Raw genomic sequence first — 27,500 nt, 5'->3', positions numbered from 1 at the left:
AAATGACAAAAGTGTGAATTTAAACACAACCAACAATTAATTAACACAAAATTAATTTTCTTTCACCTTTTAAAGTGAGGTGACTTTATAATCCCCGTGAGGTTGACTGAAAACGCGTAGTATTCAACCATGTCATCTTCCTGTAAGCGCACGCTTTTTTTAAAGTGTTCGTTTCACTCGGGTTCTCTTGTTTTCGGAGTTTCTGGCTCTGCATGAATATGTCATCAACGAAATGGAAGGCAGAAGCGGACAAACAAGGAAAGCTGGAATCCTTCTTCGCTTCTGGCTCCGCTTCAAGGGAAGATGATGTTAAACTGAACAAATCGCCATTTGGGCTTCAACATTTCTCTTTCAAATGATGCCTAAGCGAATTTAATAGCGCAAGATGCATGTGGCCTAGTAGTTGTCACACGTTGACTGTCCGTTGTTGAACTTTAAAGAGAAATGAACAAAAAAAGTTGGTGATTTGTTAGCTACAAACTTTCAATGTTAATTGGGCCTTCAACTCGCTCGTTTGTAAAACTCGTCATGCAGAAAATATGTATCAGTCGTACAGGGCTTGTATACATTCCAGTTATTGCTTTGTCGGACCGAAATTTGGTTAGTCCATATACTCTACATCAGAGCAGAGAGTTACGTTGTGTTATTTTCTCAAGGCAATGCTGTTGGTTCAAGGGAAATTGTGTTATACGTTCTTGACACATTCGTGCCGCCATGTTTTTTTTGCTCTTGCCTCTTGGCCACAAGCGTCACGAGCTACTTTCACTCGTTCCCAGTCTTACTCAACGTCTCTTTTTTGTAACGGCAATAGTCACGACTCACATCGCCTGTTTTATTTGAGGATGGGTATAATTTTTCCAAATCCCAAAATAAACGATATGCATATCTTTTATATATTTATTTGACCTGCACTGACACATATACTATCACGGAGTGCGATCATAAAAAAACAATGTTGAAAATGCTGGGCTATGATAGTATTATTTTGTGGAAGTGAAGTACAGTAGCTCAGAGTTATCAATTTTAAGGAGTTAAGTTTAAATCCGTTGCATCCCTTTTTTGTCATGATAAAAGCATATAAGAATGAAAAACGACTCTTGGAAACTCGTCAGAGTCTTCCCAATGCCATAGACAGGCCTTCTGATATTACGCGATGGTGTGATTTCGCACAATCGACCTCAAATCGCATCCGATCACACAATTCACGAAAAATCGCATAATTCACAAAATGACGCAATAAATTCATAAAATGAAACATAAATCAAGACGTTTCTTAGAAATTCCTGCATAAATACGCCATTTTTAAGATGATTTATCTTGGAAAAGGGCTAAAAACCTTTGTCACCTTTGATTTCGTAAACATTCAAAGTTCAAGGCTTTATTTTGCATGTCGGGGACCTGGTACGAGTCTCCTTCTATTGGTGCAACACAAACACGCCCTTATATACACGCCACTGAAATGACACAGTTGCCTTCCCTTGCAGAAGAGATTTGTGAAAAATAAGTGAAGTTGTAAGTTTTTCGGCAAAATGTAGTTTCTTTCGTTGAAAACTGATAAAAACTTACTCATGGATAAGTTTGTTGTGAAAACGCTCGCTTTTGCCTCGACGAAGAAGGAGGTTCCCACATTCCGCCCGATCTGACAGCTCACAATCGAGCAAGAAAGTACCTCACAGGTACGCTCCACGTGGACGATGGACTGATGTTTTTCTCGTCGTGCAATATTAGGGCCTTTTATATGAGAGAAAATAAGACGCGGCTTACTCTGGCCACGGTGTACAAAATACGCAAAAGGAACTATTTATACGAATATATATTCCCAGGTCAATATAAGCCGCGGCTTGAAAAAGACGTGAACGTAGATTTTGTACCATTTTTCGGGGTGAACATTCAAGTCTTCTGTAAGCCGCGGCTTATTTTCTCTGGTATAAATGGGGGTATGGCCCTATTGTGATTGACCATATTCGGAAGTTCGTGGTTGATGAGCACCTTGATCATTCATTTGGCATGTTAGCTGTGTCCTTTCAACTTTTATTTATCCCAACTAATGTCGATCAAGATACATAATTACTGTTCCTTTGTGTTCAAAATGTCTTTAGGGCAGCAAAAAAGTGTTTTTCTTAACCTGAAACCGTATAAAACAACCTTAAAATTGCTGAGATTTACATTATTTATCGCATAATTGGCCTTTCTAATCGCACAATCTGCCCTGAAAAAATCGCATAATTTGCAATTTTTAATCGCACCCTATCAGAAGGCCTGCATAGAGAAACGGGACAGTACTGGCATTTTATTTACTCCTTGTTAAAGTTGCATTAAAATAAAAGTGTGTTTTTTGAAAATTTTGTGTTGTTTCCCAAAACCCTTATCCCCCTTCCCCACCCTTTCTCATTGACAGTCACACCAGTAAATGTTTGCCCCCTGGCTAGTTTTTTCATTTCCCCGCCTACTTGAAAAATTAACAGACAGCCCTGTATTTATCATGTTACAGCAGTGTTCTTGTTAAATTATCATCCTTAGATAATAATATTGATATTCACTTTTAGCTTTCTCACTTCATGTAAGTTACCAGCCGCAATAGCAGTTTGTTTGACCTCATACAGAAAACAACCATGGCAAATGTGCTTGAATTTAATTTTTGTAAAGGAAGCCAGGTTTAAATACAAGATTTGTAAAGACAACATGGCTCTTTGCACCTACATGTAATTTGCTGTTCACCACCTCATATTCTAACATTGTCTTATGGAATATAATATTCTTCATAGTTACCACCCTGGAGAGCTGTACTTTAAACATGAGAAGATGAGAGGGTGGTCTGGAGTTCAACAGCAAAGCATAAACAACTTTGAAAAGATCAGAGTGGTAGGAAAAGGTACAAGTCAGTTTTTTTTTGTGTTAGACAGAAGATTTGGACACTTGTGAAGGAAAACATTAATCCTTTAAAGAAATAATTTATAACAATTAATTAATTTTGATTTTTCATTTTCCTTACAAGTTTGTTTTCCAATCCGGCCTATTGATTACATGTACACAGGTTTACGGTAATAATAAACTAGATGTTGCTAATAGCAAGTTAAGTTCAGCAAGGATAGTCGAGAGAGGAGAGTAATGAAAAATAACTCCCAACTTGCAGCTGTGAATAAGCGACTGGTCATAAACTACTGTAGGGGGTGGGCCGTAAAAATCGAATTTGAGATGACACAATTTTAGTGGCCCACCCCTCCTAGTGAAACAAAATTTAATGTAGCTCACCCTAATTGAATCCAAGCACAAAAATTAGTGACCGACCCCCCTCATGCCCCTTGCAACTCTGAATAAGATAATGTTCATCTACAATGATTATCATATTTATACTAACTTTATAAGGAAATGGAGTAAAATGAGAATCACCCTACAGTGTAGGTTGGAATAATTAATTTTCAATCTAAATTTCATTTTAAGCTTAACGTTTGATCACCCCCTTCTATGGGAGAATCGTGCGCTTATGTCCAGGTTGGGGAAAATGCAGCTGTTGAGCAGCATTTGGGAGGCACTTTGTGACGTCAATTATGAGTTGGTAAATTCCAAGACACAAGTTATGTTGAAGTTGGGGAGAAGAGCAAGTGGACACTAATTAGAGTTAGGGAATGCGTCCAAATATCGGTAGGGAACCCGATCAACGGAAACGGACCCGATCAATTTTCCGATAGATCGGAATCGGTACCGATCTCTAGGCACTAATTGCCGTTCCCGATAGCGATAAAAACTTTGCCGATTCAATCGGAGCCAGATACATTCTGATGTGGATAATGGGTATCATATTTATCTGATAAGGATATGTTGATTCTACAAACGTGTCACGAAACCAAATAATGAGAGTCATTTCCCTCAACAAAACAGTCTTTAAAACTTGCTTTGTTCTCCATAGCAAAATAATTACCGTAGTTAGCTGTGTATAATACGCATGTTTTTTCCGCTAAAACAGCTCCGAAAATTGAGATGCGTATTATACACCGAATCCTTTGTTTTAGACGCGCGTCCCTCATTAGCATAAAAACAAACACTTTGGTTTTTGATTAAAAAGTGAAAGGCTTATCCACTGATAAATTAACCTTCCTGTTTAAATGAACAACTGATCAACGCAGCCTTCACTTTTGAGCGAAGATTGTCACGACGGGAAGTGAGAAGAATCACGCAACTGTTTTGTTGGCATGTGCTGGTGATGGATCGAAATTATAGAAAGATTTGTTTTATCTCGTTTCAGAAAAGTGCGAAAAATTAGTTGTTTCTTTAAAAATTCAGAACGTCAACGGAATGTGGGATCAACGTAACAATGAAAGGTCCAGTGAGTTTGACTCAACAAGAGAAGTTTACAACGAAATAAACAACTTGCCCGATGCTAGCCTGTTCAAGTTCGCTCGCTTAAATGACTGACAATAATAAACACGCAATGTCATGAATGCCAATTCTGACAGTGTTTTGTCCCCTATTTTCTTGGCTAAAACATTTTAAAATTCCTCCAGTAAGGATTCTTCAATCACGCGTTTTGGATTCAAAGGTCGTAAATGCATTCAGTGCGTTATCTTTCGCTTAGAGATGCTCTTCTGTCTTCAGCGTTGTTGAATAATTCGCTGTTTCTTCATGAAACAATTTGATACAAAAATTCTTCATATTGCCTGGTATTGTCTTCCATAAGAAATCTTCGATGAAGGCATTTGTCGCTTACTTTTCTTTGAAACAATTCACATTTTAGTCAGAGACAAGGTACCATACGGGGATCATTTACGCTTTGCATTTGTGGACATAAACATTGCCGATATAATTTTTGTCAGTAACGTAGCGTGACCGACGATTTCAACCCTTTGGTAAACACTGACAGATATAAGTCAAGATTTGATGACTTCTGTTAATTGGCCTGATGAAGAATTTTGACCCGTTGCCGATTCCGTTTCATTTGGTACCGATAATATCGGTACCGACTGAAAACGGAATCGGAAAAATCGGTACCCGATTGATCGGCATCGGCGTGACCCGATGCCGATATTTGGACGCGTTCCCTTAATCTTGTACATCATTATCTCGAATAATTGGAGCTACGTGTAGGCCATTAAACTACGTTCTGGTGTCAATGTTATTGTCTTGCTAATACTGCTCACTTATGTCCAGAAATGCATGTGATGGCAAAAATGGTAGATTTGGTGAAAGAGCACCACAGTAATTGACAATCTTGGCAAATTTGGTGATATTTCGCCAACTTTGTCACAGCAGTATATCCGTTGCCATTTACACCACGCAGATGCTCAAGATTTGGCGATTTTGGTGAAATTGACAAAATCGACAAATGTGGCTATGTTGTAGTTCAATTTGCACTTTGGTACAATTTGTTTTTGAACTGGTACAGAATAATATATTGAACTGGTACAAAATAGTTTGAACTGGTACAATTTTAATTGTACTCGTGCAAAAACAGGTAAAATAGTTTAATGTTTGTTGAACACAAAGAACACACTTCATTGATAAAAGCTGTTTGCCATTCATTTACTTAGTTCAAGAGGGTAATGAATGAGGTAGCAAATTTTTAATCCTGATAAATAGTAAATACTATGTGTGTAGATAGTGACATTAATTTACAAAGAGTAATCCCCTGATAATTTATCTGTCCAATTACTCCTTGAATGCTGTTCAGTAGCTCTGCATTAAAACACACATTTTTATATCTCTTACTGATTCAGGAGTGATAAGAATGATTTATGTGATAAAAATTTGTTTTCGTCAGGTGCATATGGTGCTGCTGTCTTGTATAGAAAGAAGGATGATGATTCCCTTGTTATACTTAAGGAGATTTCCCTTCATGACTTGACGGCAGCTGAACGACAGATGGCCATGAACGAGGTTATCTGCAGACGTGTTTTGTTTCGTTCTGAATGTACATGTAGTTTAACCCATAATGACTCTGAAATGGCCCCCTACTGACGGGAAAATCTAATATATTATAGTCTCACTCCCAGGAATCAATGGATTAAGTGATCTTTTTAGCCAAGTGATTCCTATATGTGCCAATGTGAGTAAGTGCATTAGCAACAAGAATGGCAACACCAATAAAATCATGTCTTTAAAATGTAACTTTGCACTTCCTCAAATATTTTTGCAAGGGCGTTACAAAGTGGTCATTGTAAAAATGTTCACTGCAGACCTGAGGGAAAATGCAAAGTCCAGGGGGAAAAACCCTAACTGTTTATTGATTAGGCATAAGGTTAGCAGTAGTAAAGGATTTTGGCTCTTTCTGCAGTTTGTGTAGCAAATCATAATTTTAAAATTAAGAGATTTTTCAATCTCTGAGTTGTTATTTTCCTATTGAATGATTCAGACTTTATTCTTTATTTCCTTTCTCTTATTCCTTTTTTTTCTTTTTTCTTGGCACTTTTGTTCTGTTAGGCAAAGGTACTTTCAAAGCTGAGTCTGCATCCTAACATCATCAGCTACTATGACAGTTTTGAAGTTGATGGTACACTAATCATTGAAATGGAGTATGCCGATGGCGGGTTAGTGTCATTCAGCAGTCATTTAATAGATATATCAGTACTGGTATTTTGTATTGCTTCCTTAAGTTCAGTGTACTCGCACTACCTTAAAGTTTACAACTCCATTACTGATCAAGGTCTTTATTGTACAGATTTGCTTTTCAAATTTGATGGAATTTTCTCTTTACTCTACCGTAAACGTCCATGTATAAGCCGCACTTTTTTTCGCAAAATTGAAGCCATAAATCAAGGGTGCGGCTTATCCATGGATACATCTGTGTTTGGAGTTTTAAAAATCCTAATTAATATTCATACAACTTCTTAAGATCTCCGTAAAGAAACATAAAAGAAACTGAGAGCATGTTGCTGTTGTTCATTGACTTTTTAATGAGTGGTGGCTCCTAAAGGAGCCATCTGTGTCTTCGAGTGTTTATCAGAGAATCTTGCTCTCCAAGAGTTCTTCCAAGCGATTAATTTTCGCTTTACTCGAACGAGTAAACACCAACCTACAAGGAATCTCCATTCCTCCGCACAGCTCTTTGCAGTGACGTCTTCGGCCAGTCACTTCGCCACGTGCGATAAAATACCACAAAATTCGCGAGTACTCGCAAGGTAAATGTTCGACTGTTTCGTTGGCCTTGACCACCTTCTCGGCAAATTTGTCGACTGCATTATCAAGCTCCTGTTCTGCATGAATTTTTTCGCCTATTTCGGGTACATCTTTATCAACGTGGTGATGATACCCAGGCCCTGGCCCTGGCCCTGGCCCTAGCCCTAGCCCAGACTCCTCCCCACATTTAAAGCTTGGCTACTACGCACTCGTTCGTTTTGTTTCAATATCGAAGGAATTCCAACTTTATGGTGAAACCTTGATTGTTTGTCCTTGTTGGTTTATAGCAAAAGAACGTTATTGGAACTTCAAACTTTATTGTCAGTATTACATTTTTTTCCAAAATCTGCGCTTCTAAATTCGGGTTGCGGCTTATCTACGGATGCGGCTTATACATGGGCGTTTACGGTATTTAATGTTATCAGGACCCTGGCTCAGTACTTGGCAAAGCTGGAGAAAGATATGGAGGAAAGAGACATCTTAATAATCTTCCAACAGATGTTGTCTGCCTTGAAGTATATTCATGGAAACAACATTCTGCACAGGTGAGATTTAACAGAAAATGAAGCTCATGCCCAATAGCTACACTTATAGATTTTACTGTCTAACGCCAGACGATTTTATTCGTCAATGAGGAACCCCTCTGGAGTGAAAGGGTTAATAGTGTACATACGCCATTTGGTCAGTGATAATCTTTACTATTAAAAACTGAACTATGGATATCAGATTTGCAGTATTTTCGTTGGCTCTCCAGACACAGGCTACCAGTTCATATACATGTACCTGCTGTACCTAATATGGTCAAGGAACATGTCAGCAATAAAGCGAGCTAAAAACATTTTTGCAGCTCTGAGAAAAAAATGGCTGACAAAAGTGGTTTTGGACCAGAATTGACCAGTGAATCAACATGGAAGAGTTGTAATTGATCTTGGAGTTTTTAATAGAACAATAATTATTATTCTACTCGGGCTTGCTGGATTTAAAATAACCAACTTGGCACTATGTACCTCATTGGTTGTCTATCACTTCATATCCAGCGTGCCCTTGTAGAATAATAATTATTATTGTCAAATATTACATACATGTAGCTCAAGCACGTAGCGCTTTATTGTGGTAGCTTGCAAAGTGGGCCATGATAGGTTCCAAAGAATGGTTTTCTAGTGCTGTTTAGATTGCCAAGTGTAGTATATTTGTTTTCTTCTGGCTGTTCTCCTTCCTCCTTTTGCCCTGCCACTGCTGTTGCAGTGTGAGTGGTACCTGAATGTATATTGAGAGGGTCATGACTGGAGCGAGGAGATGGCTGGCGTAAGAAGGGTGTTAATGTCGGAGTTGGATCCAGCAATCACAGTGGAGACCCCTGGGTTTCTGAGGAACACATTTTTCACTCAGTTCTGTGTAGCGGTTAACTGGTTTGTTATATAATGTCTTACCTTGATCAATTTTTCTCATTTCAGAGATTTGAAGACAGCAAACATCTTTCTCACCAAGGAGGGTGTTGTCAAGCTTGGTGATTTTGGTATTAGCAAGCAGCTAGAAGGCTCCAAAGCCAACACTGTGTTGGGAACACCTTACTACATTTCTCCTGAAATGGTATGCTTGTTTCCTTCTTGTACATTTGCAAATCTTGAGTTCTGAGTGATTGCAGTGTATTTGTTTAACCTTTCTACCCCATTTAGGGGTTCTCCTTCAATGAGCAAAATCATCTAGCATTAGACAGAGACCCCCCGGGAAACTAGACACTTACCTGAACCCTGAAAGGGTTAAAGAGGTCTTGGTGATACTAGGTCTACACTTACATATGTACACCCTTGATGTCATGCTATAGTGCTCAGTGAACAAAGAAACACAGCCGAAAGAAACTCAAGACAATGAACAGACATTTGCAAGTGCCTTGACCACCGGTTTTTACTGCAATTTCAATACCTGTTTTAATCAACAGTGATCTTTCTACATCAGAAAAAAAACCATTAAGCTTGTGCATACATAAAGTTAACGACACATTGATATGTGTATATGCATGTGTCACGTAATTTATACATTATGGTTATTGTCCTAGATGTATATGTTGCAGGTCATTTTTTTCCTTTAGGTTAAATTGCAACCAAACTAGGTTATTTTGTTTCAATGTTTGGTTAACTTGTTTCAACCTAGATCTAGTTGTCAATTTGGGGGAGGTGCAAAGCACAGGTCACACACAGGTCATTGCTTTACAAAATATTAATACAGATAGTATGCTAACAAATTTAGAGTTTTTAAGCTTTATGTTACAATGTAGCATTTGTAAATGATTAGGGTTGTTTCTGTATTGGTAAAACAATGACCTGTGACCTGTGTTTTGTACTTGCCCCAAACTGACCTAGGTTGAAACAACTTGATCTAGGTTGAAACAAGTTGACCCAGGTTGAAACAAAATGACCTAGTTTGGTTGCAATTTAACCTAAGGAACAAAATGATGTGCAACATGTACACATAGTATAATTATGCATTTTACTCATATATTTTGGTTCACTTATCTTTGAGCTGCATTGCATAATATTGTGTTCCATCTGCCACCCCCAATTAAGATGCTAAACACTGCTAAATTCCTAAGTATTAAGTATTGGATTCAATATTATAATATCCATCTGTGGATAGAGGCAATGATACTATTGTGTAGTTGATCTAAAGTTGCAAACTTGATACAGCTGAAGATAGCTGTTACTGTAACAGTAGTTTAAAGCACAGTACTTAATATACATGTACATTACTACGTGTTTACTATGGGTTCAAGATGTTTTATTTAAAACTAGAAGGAAACAGGATAGTATTAGTGGCAACACTTTGCACTTGGAATTTTTTAGTACATGGATAATAAAATTATATATTGAATCATTTACATTAAGCAGTAATACTAGTGGGCCTAATATCAAACCTTGGGGTTTTTCCACATGTAAGATTTTAGTTTATAGTATTTACAGTTTTGTAAATACTGGTAACTTTCAAGTTCTTTACATGAGGCCCAATTTATTAATTGGGTATTATTAAATCATATATGCCAAAGCAGGTTGGAATGGAGAAAATTAAAATTAATGGTAGGCTCAATGTTGATGCCTTTTATCAATGTTTTCAGTGTGAGGGTAAAGAATATAATCACAAGAGTGATGTGTGGGCAATGGGATGTATACTGTATGAAATGGCAAGCAGACAGAAGACCTTTGAAGGATCCAACCTCCCAGCATTGGTGAACAAGATTATGAAGGTATGCGAGAGTCAAATCAATTTTAATGAAAACTTGTTGGGCGCCAAAAAATTAGCTTTCGCTTTTTGTTTATGTGAGAGTGAAATACATCATTATGTATAATAATTATTATTAGCCACCCACTGATGTAGGTACACTGATAAAGCAACTGTGCAAATGTGATGTTTTATTCAACCTCTCTACTCCCAAGGGATCTTGCATTCACATATTACTGGTAGTTGTCTAGCATCAACTGAAATGGTGGAGCACACAGTAATAATGAAATGTTCTTTTTTACAGGGTCAGTTTGCGCCAATAAGGGGAAACTACACTCCAGAATTTAGATTGTTGGTAAGTTATAGTTTATGCAAAAGTGATATTAATACATGTATTATTATCCGTATAGTATTGGTTGGGGAAGGGTTAACTGAAGGTAAATTGTTGCATCTTGCAATATAAAATTATTGCTGGGGTTAAAGTTCAAAGTGAGATCTGGTTTAAATGATTGCATATTACCTTGTTCTTAGTTTGTTGTGTCTCCAAACCTATACTATTGGAATAATGATTATTATCATTCACTTCATGCACTTCACTTTGTTATGAAAAAATCTGAATAAACAGAGACCATGGTAGCCTGCAGGTTGCATGGCTATTTTACTACAATATCAAATGTAACTAGCTCTTACTACAAAACAACACTTAACAAATAGATTAGAATTACAGATTCTGAAACAAAAGCCCGGAAAAGAGTCAAATACTTAAAAAGATCATTGTAGTGCAAGTCAACATTCATCTCCTCACCTCCTAAGATCTTTAGAGGCAAGTCATTCAATTTTTGTTTGAAAGGTCCCAAGCTGGCGAGGATCGGAGGAGATACCATCCCATATTTTAGTACCAATTCTAGACAATGCAAATAATATTGTTGATTTGTTTTCAACGTTTTTACATGGAAATTTCCAGCTTCTGCAGACAGTACTGTATGTGGGATATGAGTGAATCTGTTAAGTATTGTCAAATAGTTTGGCAATGTGAGGTGGAGTACGCTGGTTAGCAAATTCATGTAACAAAGAGGCAACCAATGTTTTTTCATTTCCAGTAATGGTAGGGTTGAGATGACAATCATGCTTCATGAATGCTCAAGTCATTTTAACTCATCTGGATTTTTATTTTAAGATTGTTTCATAAGTTAGAAGTGTAGAGTGGTTTTTATTGAGTATTTATTGGTCTTTATTGATCTTTATTGAGTCTTTATTGGTCTTCTGAGTGGTCTTTATTGAGCAATAATGTCCTCTTCAAATGCATAGCTAGCCATGGGTGTTATTCACTTTAGCGATTTGGTTCTCCATTGCATTGTACAAGGGGCACGTGGTCTACATTGCAGATCTAATCCAGTGCGCTCGCTTGTGGTTTCTGCTCGTCACTTTTGCTCCCTCCCATTTGTAAGTTAGTATAAGAATTGGTAGCATTCCACTGACTGCCTTGTCAGTGTTACAGTTGTGAGGTGGTGGTATGAAGGAACTAACATCTACAAATTAAAAGAGTGTGGTAGGGATGCTGTGTTTGCCACCTCGTTGTGTGTGAGCATAGGTGTCCAGCCCAACTCTCTTAGGCACCTAATCTTAATCTCATTGATCAATCTGTTTATGAGTTTCACTGGCTTTACTAATATTTAAACTATGTTTGGTTGTACCAAAGGATAACTGACAACGGCAACTGGCCCACTTTACAAGTATCTAAGGGTGCATTTGATTCACCGTAATCCAGAATGAGATTACGTGGAGTAATGATTCAAAACGGATGTGTGGTGTTTTGAAGCGACAAGGATAATAAAGATATGTTTAAAATAGCATTTTATCAGGTGTTTGACAATTTTAATGTGAATCTCCGTAAAAACGAAGGATTTCTAACTTCTATTCCTTGTATTCCTATTCCGAAATATGGTCAATTGAACGCACCCTTTTAGGTAAATGTAAATAATAAATAAATGTTATCCCTCTTAGGTTATGGACATATTGCAAAAAGATCCCGATCTGCGGCCAGATGTTGATGAGTTATTACATGAGAGAATCGTTCAGGTACACTGTACTTGCTCATATTATTCTATGAAGTTTAACTTTTCAGTATTATTTTATCTCCAAGTTACCTTTACGACCCTTTGAGACAGGGACCATAGGCCCATCTGACATAAATCTGAGGGGTCAGCATAAGTCAGCATAAGTGACTCTCCACTTGGAAAGAATCTTCTCAGTGGACTACTGATAGATGAGAATACATGAATAACTACTGACAGTAGTCAAATTGAAGGAGTCCAAGTGCTGAAACTGGTAAACTGGTGAAATACCTACCATTCCTTTTTGGCCATGTATTTCTCAAGCAATTTGTCGTATTTTTCTGGCCCACCCACCCACCTGTTCTGAGAGAACATCTGCGGGCCTGCTTTATTGCTTTTGCTTGACTCAGTGGCATTCAACGTGAAAAATGACACATTTTTCAGTTTTTATTGTTGCTATTGCTATTTTACTGTACAACATGCATGTTTTATGAAATCTTAAACTGGTGATTAATTAACAAAGTGGCTGTTGAGGAAGCCCATAGAGAAACCATTTGGGCTTACTGGAGTTATAGACATCTCATACAGCAGCTGTATTGTAAGGGCTGAAACTTCAAAGGCAGCACCATTGGAATAATGATTGACAGGTTCATACATGGGAGGGTATACATACGTACATGTACATATAGATTGTCTACTGCTCTCTATGCTTTGTCACCTTTTTTTTTTGTCTAATTCTTAATTTTCTCCAGTTACATGTACTGTATATCTACACTGTACATACTCTTTTGAGTTTGTTCTTATATGAGTTGTCCATATTCTTACTGTTGCGTTATCCCCTAAAAAGCCCAGTATGTCAGACATTAGCATACTAAATAAAACAATTTTCACCAGAACTGTTGGACTAACTAGATGCTTCTGTGAAGCATACACTGGCTTGCCTGTGGTACGTGCTACAGAAAATCAGAAGGCACTGAATTGTGTGGTATTGAAATACAGCATTCCAGTCTCTGAAGAATAACAAATAAAAGAGAAGCGAGAAACATTGGCTTCTGGGCTGACATGTTGATAATTTTCAAGTTCCCTCACAACTTCTTTTCACCACAAGTGTGCCCTATGAGCATCCGAAAACTTTGTAATACTAAACTTCACTGAAGTCAAGCCCTGTTTCGTGGGGTTAGTGTTGGGATGGGAGACCAAAACAATAAACCCCTCATAAAAAACAGAAATATCTGACCGAAAATACTATTAACGCTAACAAATGCGAACTCAGCAAGGTACAGATTCTGTTAGCTTGCTTTATGCAAAACAAATATTGATGAAAAAGCAAATAAATATTGATACACAGTTTTCAGAAAGAGCAGAAGGAAGTTTCCCGGACGGTCGATCGAGAATAAAATATTTACGACATGAAAACAACATTAATTTTGAACCGTGAATATAGAATATAAAAAGTTATGATGAGCGACAAACATTTTGGGAGATTTTTGCTACGTTAAAGTAAATTGCAAAATCGAAAGTGACATGGCTGGAATTCAGCGGGTGTCGTGATTAAGTTACCGCGGCATGTTTACTCGCCAAACAAAGAAGCATCTGTGTCAAATGATGGTAAGATATCGGGTTTTTGTAAGTTTCTTTTTCTGTCAAGTGTTATAAAGTTTGACAATGAAATGAGCGAAGTCAAAACAAAGATCACAATCGCCCAACTCTTGTTTATGCAAAGTCAAAATTTACTCTCCAAGACGCGTACGACGTTATTTATCACCAGGTAATTCCATCATTTTGGAAATAGCAGCTACTTTATTATTCATCTGCGTCACAAGTTTTCACTGATTTTGGGCCTCATTTTGTTGAAACTCAAGCACGCTTCCAACAGGCCTGTGAACCCTTCCTGCTTACAGAGCAATACTACAAAACTTCTCCCATATCACATTTGAACCTTAAGCTCGAAAATTCAATACACAACATGATATTATAATTCACAAAGGCAGAAAATACCACAGAATCCTTTTCCAGCGAAAATTTTATTGAAACAAACAACATATTTGCTCTTAGAGGTGAAAACCTCTTCCTATTTGATTGCGTGCGTGAAGACAAGAAACTCAATTGTGTCAAATTACCATGTACTTCAGGTAAATACTGCTCACTTTGATTTCGTCTCGACGGGCGATAGATTGTTGTCGAAGTTCAGTACTCGTCGCTTTTGAGATTCATGCCTAGTTTATCCAACTGACTTTCCATTATTGAGCTCCATAAGGGTATATTTTGTTTAAGGATCCACTAAAACGCCATTCGCGTTGCATAACTTTCGACGCCATTGCAGGCTAAGTTAATGATTCTACTGTGTCCACAAGAGCAATCTACGCAGTTCCACTACCCTCTCGATCCTAAGAAAATACGCGCAGAAGGCTCTATACACAAAGACACTACTTACCAGGGGAGTGACAGGCAAGACTTTTACCGACACGGGAAAAAAAAAAACAACAACAACAAAAAAAAAAAAACAAGAAAACAAACAAACTAAACGTAGACCTCGACTGGGTTTGCCATAGGTAACCCAGTAATAATTTTACTAATTAATAATATTTCAGCTCATGAAAAGGTTTGAAGACACCAGTGAAGACGAACTTGGAAGCTCGATTGAACAAAGTAGGAAAACAAAACGAAGGTAATAATATTAATTACAGTTGTTATTGAAGCCATTATTAGTATTTTGTTTAAAGATTCATGCGTAACTATGGCAAGAAAATACATGACTGATTTGTGTTTGTGTATCTCTGTAATCACCTGCTACAAAATATTAGTACCAGTACTATTAAAATAATTTTGAAATTTAAAGAAAACGACAAAACTTTTGAAATTATAAGACATGTTTCGACAGAGACTTCTGTCATCTTCAGTTGATTAATGTACAAAGCGTTAAGTCGAATTTATAAGTACGGAAAAGTGCTAATTCTGCCAGTAACAACGGAATGTACAAAAAACATGACAATGTGAGAATTAAAAGGATAGTTTTAGATTTACGTGATGCAGTTGTTGATTAAGAGAAGGTTGTTCTCTTTGAATATGAAAAGCTTCTTTTATCTTGAGTTGAAAAGTCATTCCCCTGAAGACAGGGCTTGACATAGTTCGGAATTCTGTAGGTGTTTGAAAATGTGAGAGGCCCTATCACTGACTAAGTGCTCACGCACACATGTGGAAAAATGCCTGGTTGTTTCGCTGACATAACAGGCATTACAGCCTGCACGTACAAACTTATAAACCACACGTGAACGAAGCCCGCCGGGGATAGGGTCTTTCACACCAAGCAATTTTCCTATCTTAAAGGAGGAAAAAACTGTCCAAATCATTGCAGTAGCGCTTGATAAAGTGACGGATCTTTATCTGAGTTACGACAGAAAAATGGCCTATGTAAGGTAGCCTAAAATAAAATATAGGTGAAGTGGGAAGGGAACCCTGGGGACAATGATTACTTAGGGTCCCAGTAATGTAACGGTTTACAACCCTTTCAATTAAATGGGCAGGGAAAAGAGTCTTTTTTAAGATTTCCAGAAGCTTAGTTATGTCCTCGTGTAGCCCCAACCAGGTGTTGTTAATCTTATAGGCCCTATCAATAAGAGTCCTGATGAGAACCTTTACTGGGTTATTAGCTAATTATTTCAGTTTCACTTCGTACTCTTACAAAGTAGTTCTCATCAGGACTTTGTACATTAATCTACTGAAGATGACAGAAGTCTCTGTCAAAACATGTCTTATAATTTCAAAAGTTTTGTTGTTTTCTTTAAATTTCTGACTAAAATAATTTTACTCTCTGTTTTCATTTTTAGGACACTCCTGTATTACCTGGATTTAATATACACTAACATGTGGCCAATTGAGATTCCAGCCAAGGGGCAGCTTAGAGAGGTGAGTAGGATAGGAAAGAATATTTACTTCTCAGAATGTCCTTTATACACGTACCCCTCCTACATTTATAGAGAAATGCATGGGTGTCTGTGTAAAAGCTGAAATGGAATGTACGTTGCAAGTCAAATTATACCTTCAAGTCGATAATAATTATTTGTTTCAACCTACCGGTAGGTCAATTTGTTAAATTAACCTAGATCAGTTTGTTTCAACCGAGGTTATTATGAACTGTCTAAAAAAGGGTTTTCCCTTTTTTGGTTATTATGAACTGTCTAAAAAAGGGTTTTCCCTTTTTTGGGGATGTAATTAAAAGAAAAGGGGCCTGGATTTTTAGGGGGGTAAAAAACAAAATAATGAAAAAAGAGAATTAAATTCCTCCCGCTATCTTTCCTTTTTCTTTCGTCCTTCTTCCACTTACCATCTCTTCCTTTCTTTCCCTTTGTCTTTACTATCTCTCCCTTACATTATTACCTACGGATTGTGTCACATACCTAGAACTTCCACCGCATTCGAACCCTTGCACCATCACACGTCTGTGATATTGTCTCCTCTGAACTAACCTCTAAGCCATCGAATCAGCAACTGAAAGCCACTGGATATTTTTTGTAGGAATGAGTTTGAGCTACTTCCAAGCCTTCACAGGCAAATACAATGACCCCAAGTGAGACTGATAAAGAGGCAAAAGGGTCGCTACATTTATCTGAAGAAGAGCAAAAATGCTCTGAGTCTCCAGTGCAACAAAAGCAAAATTTTTTTGCAAGAAGTGTGCTCTTGATTCTGAAGGACAAATCGTCAACAGTGGCAACAAAATAATACTGTAAGAAGTTTATTTACATAGCTATATGCAAAATACACTGGTCAGGAACAAGGCATCATTACTAGTCATAATAAAAAACCGATTTTCTTTCTCGTGTGCAAATAGGTCTGATTGATTTTTGTAAAGCAACCTGTAACTGTTTTAAGAAGCATTACAGTTTAACTGGTCCTCTTCATGTTGAAAATCATTATTCGAAGTATTTGTGACTATTTCTTTCAGATGTAAGGAAACATCAGAGCCTGCTAGAACACTAGAACTTCTATTCTGGATTGTATAATTTCGGTCAAAGTTTTAATCTGACAAAGGAAAATAATTTGTGCGTAAAGTGATGACGGACTTTCGCCACAAACACAACGTTCACACTGTGCACAAAGGATGGTGGCACAGTTAAACAGAACAATGAAAGATAATCTTTGTGGTTTAAATAAAGAAAAAAACTTGTCACCAAACCACTGGTGTCATTATCTTGGAGAAACCTCTTGCAAAAAAAAAACATTACCATTCACAGAACCATTGCTAAAATACTGTATGAAGTAGTTTTTGGAATCTCTCAGAGAAAAGAAATAAAAAGGCCACAAAGGAGTGGACAAGTCACAGCTCCATCAAATACAGAGCAGGAAAATGGTCAATAATATGAAAAAAGTGGACGATCCAGACAATGAAGGAGAACAGTGTCTGACACTCTTGCTGACAGTAGACTAACCCTAAATCACAGAAAACTAATCATTTTAATATAGATCCTTAAACTAAAATACTGTTTATTAGCGCTATTTGAAATAGGTGCTTGGACTTAAATACTGCTTATCAGCGTATTTGTAGACAGTCTGCAGTCTACGGTCTGCAGTTGTCATACACCTGAAGGGGAAGAACAAAAAGAAGATTAGAAGGTCGAACTTCAGGATTATGTGGCGCTGAAAATTAATAAATGGACAAGGAAATGCCCCTTCATCCAAATTATGCTTCTTGCTCAAATTGTTGAACTTGAAGGGAATTATGCCAAAAATGAAAGCAATCACAAAGTTTGGATTTATCACTACGTACATCTCGATAAACAGACTGAGCAAAAACAAAATCCCAAGCAATTTATTTGATCATTCAAAAGAAATAAGATTTACAAGAGCCTGCAAAATTCCTTTTTCCAGACTTTTTAAAGTTTTGTTTTCACTTGCTTTTGATTTTTTCGAATTTAGTGTAAGCAAAAGATAGAGCAAATAACTAAGCAAATTAAAAATCAACAGATACATTGTGTATGGTTCAGTTCTTTTATTCCTTTGAAGATATTTTTGTATTGTTGACTCCTGCCCTCCTAAGGAGATTCATCTGTGAACAATGTCTTACCAAAAAATTTCTGAGATAGAAAAGTAGAATCTGTTATCCTGCACAGTATGCCTAACCCCAACCTCAATGCTAGCCATTTAAAATCTGAGTGAGTGCCTTGACTTAGCAACCATTGGGGTTTTATGAAATAACTCATGAAAATTTTAAGCTTCACTTTGTTTGTCCACTCACCTCCAGGATCAGTTTACTTCCAAATATACATATACTTTCTACTAACTGTTGGATTGTCATTAATCTTTACTTCTTGCAATTTCAACCAAGGTTGAAAACATTTTAAGCTAGGTTGAAACGAATTGACCTGGGTTGAAACAAACTGACCTAGGTTGAGACAAGCTGATGTACAATGTAGGTTGAAACAAATTGACCTGGTTTGGAAATGAATTAACCTAAGGAACAAAATGACCTGCAACATGTACATGTACAATGTACAGTACTTAAATGGTAGATCTATGAGAAAGGGGTTGGAATTTCTTTTGAAGAGTACAGTTCAGGGTTGCACCATGATATCAGTGCAACTCTCCATTTCCTAACATTGTAAGACCCAATTTTCAACTTATCAGCTGAAACTTGCAGAACTGTTAGTGTAATAATAAAATACCATAAAATTCCGAAAATACGCCCCTCCGTGTATAAGCCCCTCCAAATATACACCACCCAAAGCGGCAACGCAAAAACCCCTCCGTTAAATCGCCCCTCCAAATATAAGCCCCCCAGGAGCTTGTACTTGGAAAATTGCGTTCAAATACAAAGTAAAACAAAGCAAAAACGATAAATTTACTTCTAATTATAAGGCTAGCCCAATCGATTTGGAAAGGCAAAGTTCCCTCCGTAGATAAGCCCCTCCGAATGTAAGCCCTTCCAAAAATAAGCCCCTCGAAAAGGGCCTTTGAAAAATATAAGTCCGGGGCTTATTTTCGGAATTTTATGTTATATTGTTTTAGTATATACTAAAACAGTGGATAGGGTTGAACACGGGTGCTGAATTGCGTGTCAAACTCTGAATATCCTGTGCTATTTACCTCCGAGCAACTCGGGAAAAGTGGCGTCCCGATTTGCATCCGTGACAAGTGAAGAAAACATCCAAAATTATTACTGAAAGTCTAGGTATATTTAACAACTATTCACCTCAGTGTCGGTGGCTAGCATTGGATATTTACCTCGCTGCTTCGCAGCTCGGTAAATATCCACCACTAGACACCTCCACTTCGGTGAATATCTGTTAAATATACTTACACTTTCACTCAACAAAACGAGCACTGTGATTGGTTGATTCTTGGCCACATTTCCCTGATCAAATTCAAATGTAACCCTATCGGGATACAATTCTGCAGTTGTTGCCTGTGCCAGATGTTTTGCTGCAATTGTCGAAGGGTGTGATTTTGAAGAAACCACAGGGATAGCTGAGATATTTAGGAGCTTGAAACGAACGCACTTTGTACCAATAATCGAGGTTTTATTTGAGGTTTTAAATTGTAGCGTAGCATGTCGTAGCGTAGAATAGTGTCAGAGCGTGGTACAGTGAAGTGGTTCGAACTAAAGGCAAATAGAAACGAAGCGGATCTAAGCATAGGCAATTAACTAGTGCCATAGGATTTAACTAAGTCAATAACAATCAAAGTACACTATAGAAACTAATCAGAAACTCGGTAACGAAAACTTCTAGAAATGATAATATAAATTTACACTCACTTTGGTAAGCTCCTAAAGGCGATGGAATAAGAAACAGCAGCAGCAGTGGTAGCGGATTTTTATGCTTTAGCATTCAGCACCGATTGACACAAGAACCGTGTAATTTGAGAAAAAATGGAGTAATTCGAACAAAGTGCTAAGCTGTCAGCAATTAAAATTAACCAGAACTAACTAACGTAACAAAATCAAGAAAGCGGCATCGAATGAAAGCGGCAATGAATTATCGACTAAAAATTAACAAGATAAAAAAGGCGTTTCAAAAGTAACACAGGGAAAGTCTAGATATAGAACAAAGCATTTACCGTAATGTCTGGTCCCTCGGGAAAACAAAACAAACTGTTTCCCTCGGGACCATACATTAAGTGTATAATGTCTCAGGTGGATGAACCACAGGATATCCCTTTTGGTTGAGAAAGTTTCAGATGAACTATTAATTTTTTTTTTCATATTCACTTTTAAGGATGCATTGAGGCAGAGTAGTTAGGGCCGTGGGGTTACCTTCCAGAGTTCCCTGGTTGCATTCCTTCTCTTACCACTAGCTGAAATTGTTCTGGGTGGTCTCAATTCAACTTCGCAGCTATGCTTTTTAAAGTACATGAAGCCAACTGTTTGCATCCTGCCAGTATCAGGGTCGATGATTTGTTTCATTGGCTCCTCCCCTGAGGGGAGCAGTCAGTCAAGTACACATACGTTTTTTTTTTATTTTAAAGGTTGCTGTTGGTAACTCCCATGTTGCCATGGTAACAATGGAACATACAGTTTTCACATGGGGCAGCAATTGTTGTGGTCAGCTTGGACATGGTGACGGAAGCAGACGAGACAAACCAACTCAAGTTGAAGCATTGCAGTCTAAGTCTATTTTGAGGTCAGTTTGCGAAACTTCAGTGCTCAAAATTTTAAGAAATTCTAGGTTGTCCCTACATGTATTTCAAAAGCTGGGCAACTAAACCCTTAAATCACATGGCATTGGAGCTTGAGTATCCCATACTGTAGTTCTTAGTGTGTGCCTGTGGTTTTTGGAGCCATTGTAGAATACCCGGCCATTAATCATGGCATAAATCTGTTGGTTCCACACTCCTGCAGTCCTAAACTACGTGGAATTCATCGACTGCAGGACTGTGGGAACAGTATCTTAAGTTCCAGATTTCAGTGGTCCCGTATTCTAGTATCTAGTTTAATATAGGTTTTTTGTGGAAGTCTGGATTTACATTTTAGCATTGTTAACTGATGGTGTCTTTGATTGGCTACATGTTTGTGATATTGTCTCGTAACAGCCTCAGATATTCCGAACACTGAAAAATGCTCAGCTGGCAAATTGACACTGCTAGCGGACATTGACAATAGAAAACCAACAAGAGAGTTGAGTGCTGCTTACTGTAATTCAGTCTCTATTATGGCTGGGTTGCCCATTGTTTTTTTTTTCTTCGGGCAACCAGACTTTCACTTTTACCAAAAACTGGTGTTCCGGTAAACTTTTTGGTCATCTGGGACAACTGGACGACCACTGATTTCAAGCACTGAAATTTTAGCTGCACTTGCTGAGAAGTCATTTGTATGTTAATTTTGTTTTTTTACCTCTGGTGGTTGGTACTGTAAGTTGGTCTTGAGAGTGAACAGAATTTATTATCGCTGTCTTGTAGTGGTAACATTAACAGGTCCACAGAGATCCTACTGGTGGTTATCCTACAACCAAACTCTTTCAATTAAGAGAGCAAAAGAAAAGGAGAACTGAAGATGAATGTTCCTCTGCTTCACTCCTAACCGAGGCAGTACCCCCTTCACTTGCTTACCATGTATGTAAGAATGCTACAATCAGGGACAAAACTATATGAGACTCTCTGCGAAAAGAGACATTTTCGTTCCTGGAGTGAATTCTCCAATCCCCTCTCGTTATGTTTCACCCCCTTATCAATGTTGCAATCATGTGACAGTGTCTATGAAAGGTGTTTCAACACAGCAAGGAGGAAGGGGGTGGGTTGGTTATTGATGTAAAGATGTTTACTTTTCTGTCATGGAATGGGACTTCTGTGCTAGAAAGCGCTGGTTGTCCTGAAATGTGTCAACACTTAAATTGTCACTGATTTTAGATCTTACTGGCTTGTTATTCGTTTGCTGTTATGAATTATGAAAATACCCAAGGAAAATGTTTAATCTTCAGAGTAAAATTAATGAAAAGCTGGCATGCAGTCTACTACAGCAACTAACTTTTTTCCTTTTGGTTTCAGAGTATGCTGTGGAGGAAATTTTACAGTGTTTGTCACAGACAATGGCATTGTTATGACTTGTGGCGTGGGCGAACAAGGTTGCTTAGGACATGGAGACTGGTCAAACTCATTGAAGCCCAAGCTGATTGAAGCATTGCTCAGTTTTGATGTCACGTCTGTCAGCTGCGGCCCTGGCCATGTGGCTGTTGTGACTAGTGACGGAATCGTGTTCACATGGGGCTGCGGTGGTGATGGCAGACTAGGACATGGGGATGAAGATAACCAGTGAGTAAATTAGAGTCTGATAATTTAAGGGCAGCAGCAGATTCAGGGCGTTGTGTGTATCAGAGTTTGTGTAGCCTGTTAGCAGGCTCTCCCTCTGCCCCCAACCGCAGTCCCTCTGAGAGCCAAAACAATAAATAGAGGACATTACATGGCTGCGCGGGGATAAGAATTTTATCTTCGAGTGCTGCAAGTATCGCGAACGAGTGAGAGATACTTTCAGCGCTCGAAGATAAAATTCGTATCCCTAAGCGGCCATATAATGTTCTGTTTATTATATAGATTTAAAACAACTTGTTTTATTCATTTTCGAAATGATGAAAAAGTGGTCACCAACCGCTAAAACACGCATGTTGTGTAAGATGAAACAAGATATGAAAGTTATGAAAAACAAATCATGATAATGTCAAATCTTGCAATAAAAATGTTAATGTAGTAGAGAAGAATTATATTAAAGCACAAAAGTATCTTACAATAAAGAGAAAGCTCGCGTTTTATTGGCTGATCGTGTTGGTTACCATAAGACCTATATCCTCACATGTGAAAGATAAAAATGATATGTTCACTGCGCACGGTGAAGATATGATTTTTTAGTAAAAGGAGAAATCCTGGTATTTCATCAATATCTATATAATAAATAATAATATTAAATTATATTCTTCAATGAGTGAGTTGTTCTCTTAAATAACATGAGCAGAGCTCAATGAAGTCAAAACGGAAGCTCTTGGACATCACTGGCAACCATTTGACGTTCAGAGTGTCAAATTCCTATTTTTGTCCTATTTTCCCATTTTTAGAGGAAAACGTTTTCTCCCATGTTTTTTCCCATGAGTGGTGCAAAATGCAATATTTAATGGTAGTAAAACTATTCAGATCCCGATACACTTGACTTATTAAATTGCCTCACGAGTGTGACTGCGTTAGTGTAGGCCAGAGTTATCGCGAGGTCACGAGTTCAAACCCGGTTGAAGTCCTGAATTTTCAGGCTTCCCTACGCAATTGCTAAAATAGACGAGTTCACGCGCTTGAGTGAATCATGGGTAATCAGGGCAAGATGGAGAGTAATTGAAAGTTTTGTAAGGAAGTTCAAAACGATGAAAAGTATTCATGACATGCAATTTGGGGTTTTTTTATTTTCCAAAACAGAAGATATGCTCTCAAAGGTGCGGCAGAATAAATTTGGAGAAAATGGCTATTGTAGAAATTATTTTATTAAAATGAGTTTCTGCCATACATTTCCTGTAATTGCAAAGGCACAAAATTACAGAGAATGTATGGAGACAAAAAAAGCAATGTTTAGGAATACCAATGAACGGATACCAAGTCTAGTTCATCTCAGTTGTGAACGTGAACTTATTTGTTCGGTTTATGAAGGAGAAAGTCTATAAAGTAGAGTCATGTATTTTGTACAGTGTATTTTGCTTTGAATTTCCATACAAACCTTTGAATTTCCCGCCAAGTTGCCCTGACTACCCATGATGCAATCAAGAGCCTGAACTCGTCTATTGCGTTCGTAACTGCGAGGATCAGAACTTGACTTGATTTCACATCCTCAGTTCAATACATGATTTATTTCATACATCATTTCGTTCATTGATTCATTCTTCACGGGAGCATTTGAATTCCACAAATGACCAGCTACCAACGTCAGTGGCTTCATAGCTCAGTTGAGTAGAGCGTCGCACCAGTATCTCGAGTTCACGGGTTCAAGGCCCGTTCAAGTCCTGGCCCCAGTTGTATAACGCTATCCACCGGATAAGTCACTATCCATTGGATAGCTCAATTGATTTCGCCATGACGTATCCACTGGTTGTTGATTTATCCTGCGGATAGCGCAAATCCATGGTTTGAACAACTGAAGCCTGAAATTTTTCAGGCTTCTTTACGCAATTGCTAAAGTTGCGTTTATAACTGCGAGGATCATAACTTTACTTGATATCAAGGTATCATCGTTTCAAACCATTTCATTTGACTACTGTGTGTAGCTTGGAAGCTTTCGGAATCTTAAAGGGTTCTCGTTTTTGTTTGAGGCCTTTCGGAAGATTTCCTATTTTCTTCCTTTTTATCGGGGAACATTATATATATATTTTTTCCATGTTCCTATTTATTTCGCCTATTACTTTGCTTGAGACCCTGTGTTTCCTCACACGACCTTGAGGAACACCCCTCAGCCAGTTTGAATGAACTGCCTTGACTCTGGCAGCGTCAAAAACATCGCATACATATTTCCCCTCCGGAATTGGGAATTCGGTTCTCATCGGCGGGAAGTATCTTAAACGATGTTGAGCTATCTTTCAATTGATTTTTCGACTCTCGACTGCATCTACGACTCCTCTTGATCATGTCAACCCTCGACATGATTCAACCTCTCGACTACATGAAGGTGGAGTTAAAACCGTCAATCAAACGTTCTCACAGCAAGTGAGTGCTCCTGCCACTAAGCCGGTATCCTTGCAGAAGTACTTTCAGCTAAAGGGAACTCTCTGAAACAGACCTAACAGCCGATGTTTCTAATGAAAGCTTGAAAAATTTCTTATCCACACTAGTATCTCTTTTGAGAAGTTGCTTAATACCTTTTGACTGGTGATCGGTATGTAAATTCTCCTCACACTTTGAGTAAAATTTCATTCAGACAGGTATTGAGAATAAAGATTATTATCAGCCTAAGAAGGGTGACCTTGATGTAACACCAAATTCTCATGACTACCCAACAAATCACTCTTTGGTACTAGTTGAGAGAATAAAGGTATCGATCGAGGGAATGAAAGGGTTAAATGAAACGAGTTTCTTTGATTTTTGGCGTACTTCAAATTTAAGCCCCTTCCCCCCAACCCCCCTCCCCCCCCATCTTCCCAATTGTCTCGAGTTTTGTTCATTTGGGCTTTTGCACGTTGTAAGTTCTTTTTTATTTTAATTTGAGTTATCGTAACGTATAGACTGACTTGGTATTGTTATTGCTTCAGGTGTCTTCCAACTGAGGTGACGGCCATTGATGATACTGTGTCAATCAAACAAGTTAGGTGTGGTTATGATGGAACCATGTTCCTCACCGACACTGGAGCTCTGCTTGCTTGTGGCAGGTGTGTGTTCGTTTTGACGTAAACTAAGCGTCGAACATTTCATAAAACATCGTAAAACATTAATTTAATTTTTATCTTGCTTGACCCACCTACGTAAAATAGCGAACAAAAAAAGACCACGAGACGCTTAAGTCGAGTTTGCGCAAAATCACATTGTTTGGAAGAAACTACAATCGGCCAAAGTAAATAGGGGATATTTCGTCGCCTCGCGGAGATAAGAAATTTCTCTTTGAGTGTTGAAAAATAACGAACGATTAAAATATTTTTCAGCACGAGAAGAGAAATTTCGTGTCTCCAAGCAGCCAGGTAATATCCTCTATTTATTATATAAACACCAATGAAATACTAAACCATTTTATCCAAAGGCGCGATTATATATATGTAACCATAGCAACAGTGATCTTTTGCGTGTGAAGATATCATGTTTTCGCTCGAAAGCTCACATGTTATTTCATTGGTCTTTATGTAAGCCATATTATCACCTTTGACTTCCAAAGTCGTGATCAGTGACATTAGCCCTTAAATTCTGGGTCCGTTTTCTCTTGCAGCAATGCAAACAACAAGCTTGGACTGAACAATCGGCAAGGATTTCTAATGCAGATGAAAAATCTGTTGAATAAGGTAGTTATTGTTCCGCGTTTCACGATTTACCTTGTATAGGGTCAAGGCAGCTCGCAAAATGTGCGACCAGAATATGCACCGCTTGACCTTCAAGTAGCACGACCTTTTCAAACTACTTTCCCTTTCTAGACAGAGTTGCTGGAGTTAAGATAACCAGCGTTAATTACCGTGACAGTTTATCGGTTTTGATACTACTTAACCAGTGATTAGCGCTAACGAAGCTTCGAGCAACGTGTCCTCCGTGCAGGCTCACTTGTTTAGGGTATTTGGGGTAGCAGGGGCGACGGCGACGTCAACGAGAGTACGACAAAACAATAGGTTTCATGAACAGAAGCAGTGGCGCTGCACCATCCTCTCCTCCCCCCTCCCCCCCTCCTACTTTCTCCTTCCCCTCCGACGTGCGTTTCACATTTCTTCATCCTTTTTCACGGTCCTGACAACGACGCCAGATACTAAAACTTTAGCCTATATGGAAGACGTGCGCACCCGAGAATTAATTCCACTTTTATTCTTTTATCATTTTGCAAAGCAGAATGACTCGGAACAATCACGAAATGATTTCAATAACTGGACAACATTTATCATCTTAATGCTACATGTTATTTTCAACGAAATGTACCGCAGCATTACTATCTATTAGATACACTAGTTATATGACGTGTTCATTAGCTGTCGTCGTCTCTTCTCAAGTTCTTTAGTATTAGGAAGCTTAAGCAACGACAACGGCGACGGCAACGAGAACGTCATCTCAAAATATAAATTCGCGTTATTGTAATCGCTTCGTTACTATTTCAACTTTTTTAATATGACGGGGGTGTGGTAATTCGTCAAAAATGACGCTGGTAGGAACGACGCTCAATTAAGAGCAGAAAAATGAAAATTTATCCTCAAGTAATGACGTTGTCCACAAAACCTTAAATTTGGCTATTTCACGTTGTAGTTTTGCTGACGACGGCAAAGAAATGGACAAAGGCGAAAAACGCACGTGCAGGGCGTGCAAAGCTATTGTTTTTGCCTACTAAATATGCAAATTTGTGACGTTCTCGTTGCCGTTGCCGTTGTCGTTGCTTAAGCTCCCTATTTTGGCGGCGGAGCCGCCCTCCGAAGCCCGCGAGAAGAATGGGGCGAGGAAAATGTCCAAGCCTTATTCTCGTAGCCTGTTTGCAGGACGCGAGCAACCTTGCCC

The 27,500-nt window shown here is 38.2% G+C and overlaps 1 protein-coding gene across 2 annotated transcripts in view; it reads left to right on the top strand.

The window, feature by feature from the left end:
- The window catches only part of LOC138042491 (uncharacterized), a 54,968-nt gene that overhangs the window by 6,905 nt on the left and 20,563 nt on the right, over nucleotides 1-27,500 (top strand). For both annotated transcript variants that reach the window (XM_068888396.1, XM_068888398.1), the window contains exons 4-17: nucleotides 2,766-2,872; nucleotides 5,756-5,871; nucleotides 6,415-6,521; nucleotides 7,536-7,655; nucleotides 8,565-8,700; nucleotides 10,220-10,348; nucleotides 10,628-10,678; nucleotides 12,328-12,402; nucleotides 14,969-15,045; nucleotides 16,205-16,283; nucleotides 20,838-20,992; nucleotides 22,353-22,616; nucleotides 25,577-25,693; nucleotides 26,242-26,314. In XM_068888396.1, the coding sequence (XP_068744497.1) occupies nucleotides 2,766-2,872; nucleotides 5,756-5,871; nucleotides 6,415-6,521; nucleotides 7,536-7,655; nucleotides 8,565-8,700; nucleotides 10,220-10,348; nucleotides 10,628-10,678; nucleotides 12,328-12,402; nucleotides 14,969-15,045; nucleotides 16,205-16,283; nucleotides 20,838-20,992; nucleotides 22,353-22,616; nucleotides 25,577-25,693; nucleotides 26,242-26,314 (1,606 nt within the window). The remainder of the gene's footprint in view (nucleotides 1-2,765; nucleotides 2,873-5,755; nucleotides 5,872-6,414; nucleotides 6,522-7,535; nucleotides 7,656-8,564; nucleotides 8,701-10,219; nucleotides 10,349-10,627; nucleotides 10,679-12,327; nucleotides 12,403-14,968; nucleotides 15,046-16,204; nucleotides 16,284-20,837; nucleotides 20,993-22,352; nucleotides 22,617-25,576; nucleotides 25,694-26,241; nucleotides 26,315-27,500) is intronic.

The sequence above is a fragment of the Montipora capricornis genome, chromosome 3 (assembly GCF_036669925.1).
Source record: "Montipora capricornis isolate CH-2021 chromosome 3, ASM3666992v2, whole genome shotgun sequence".
NCBI lineage: Eukaryota > Metazoa > Cnidaria > Anthozoa > Scleractinia > Acroporidae > Montipora > Montipora capricornis.
Note: the sequence above shows the minus strand (reverse complement) of the source record. Positions and strands in the feature narration are given on the sequence as shown.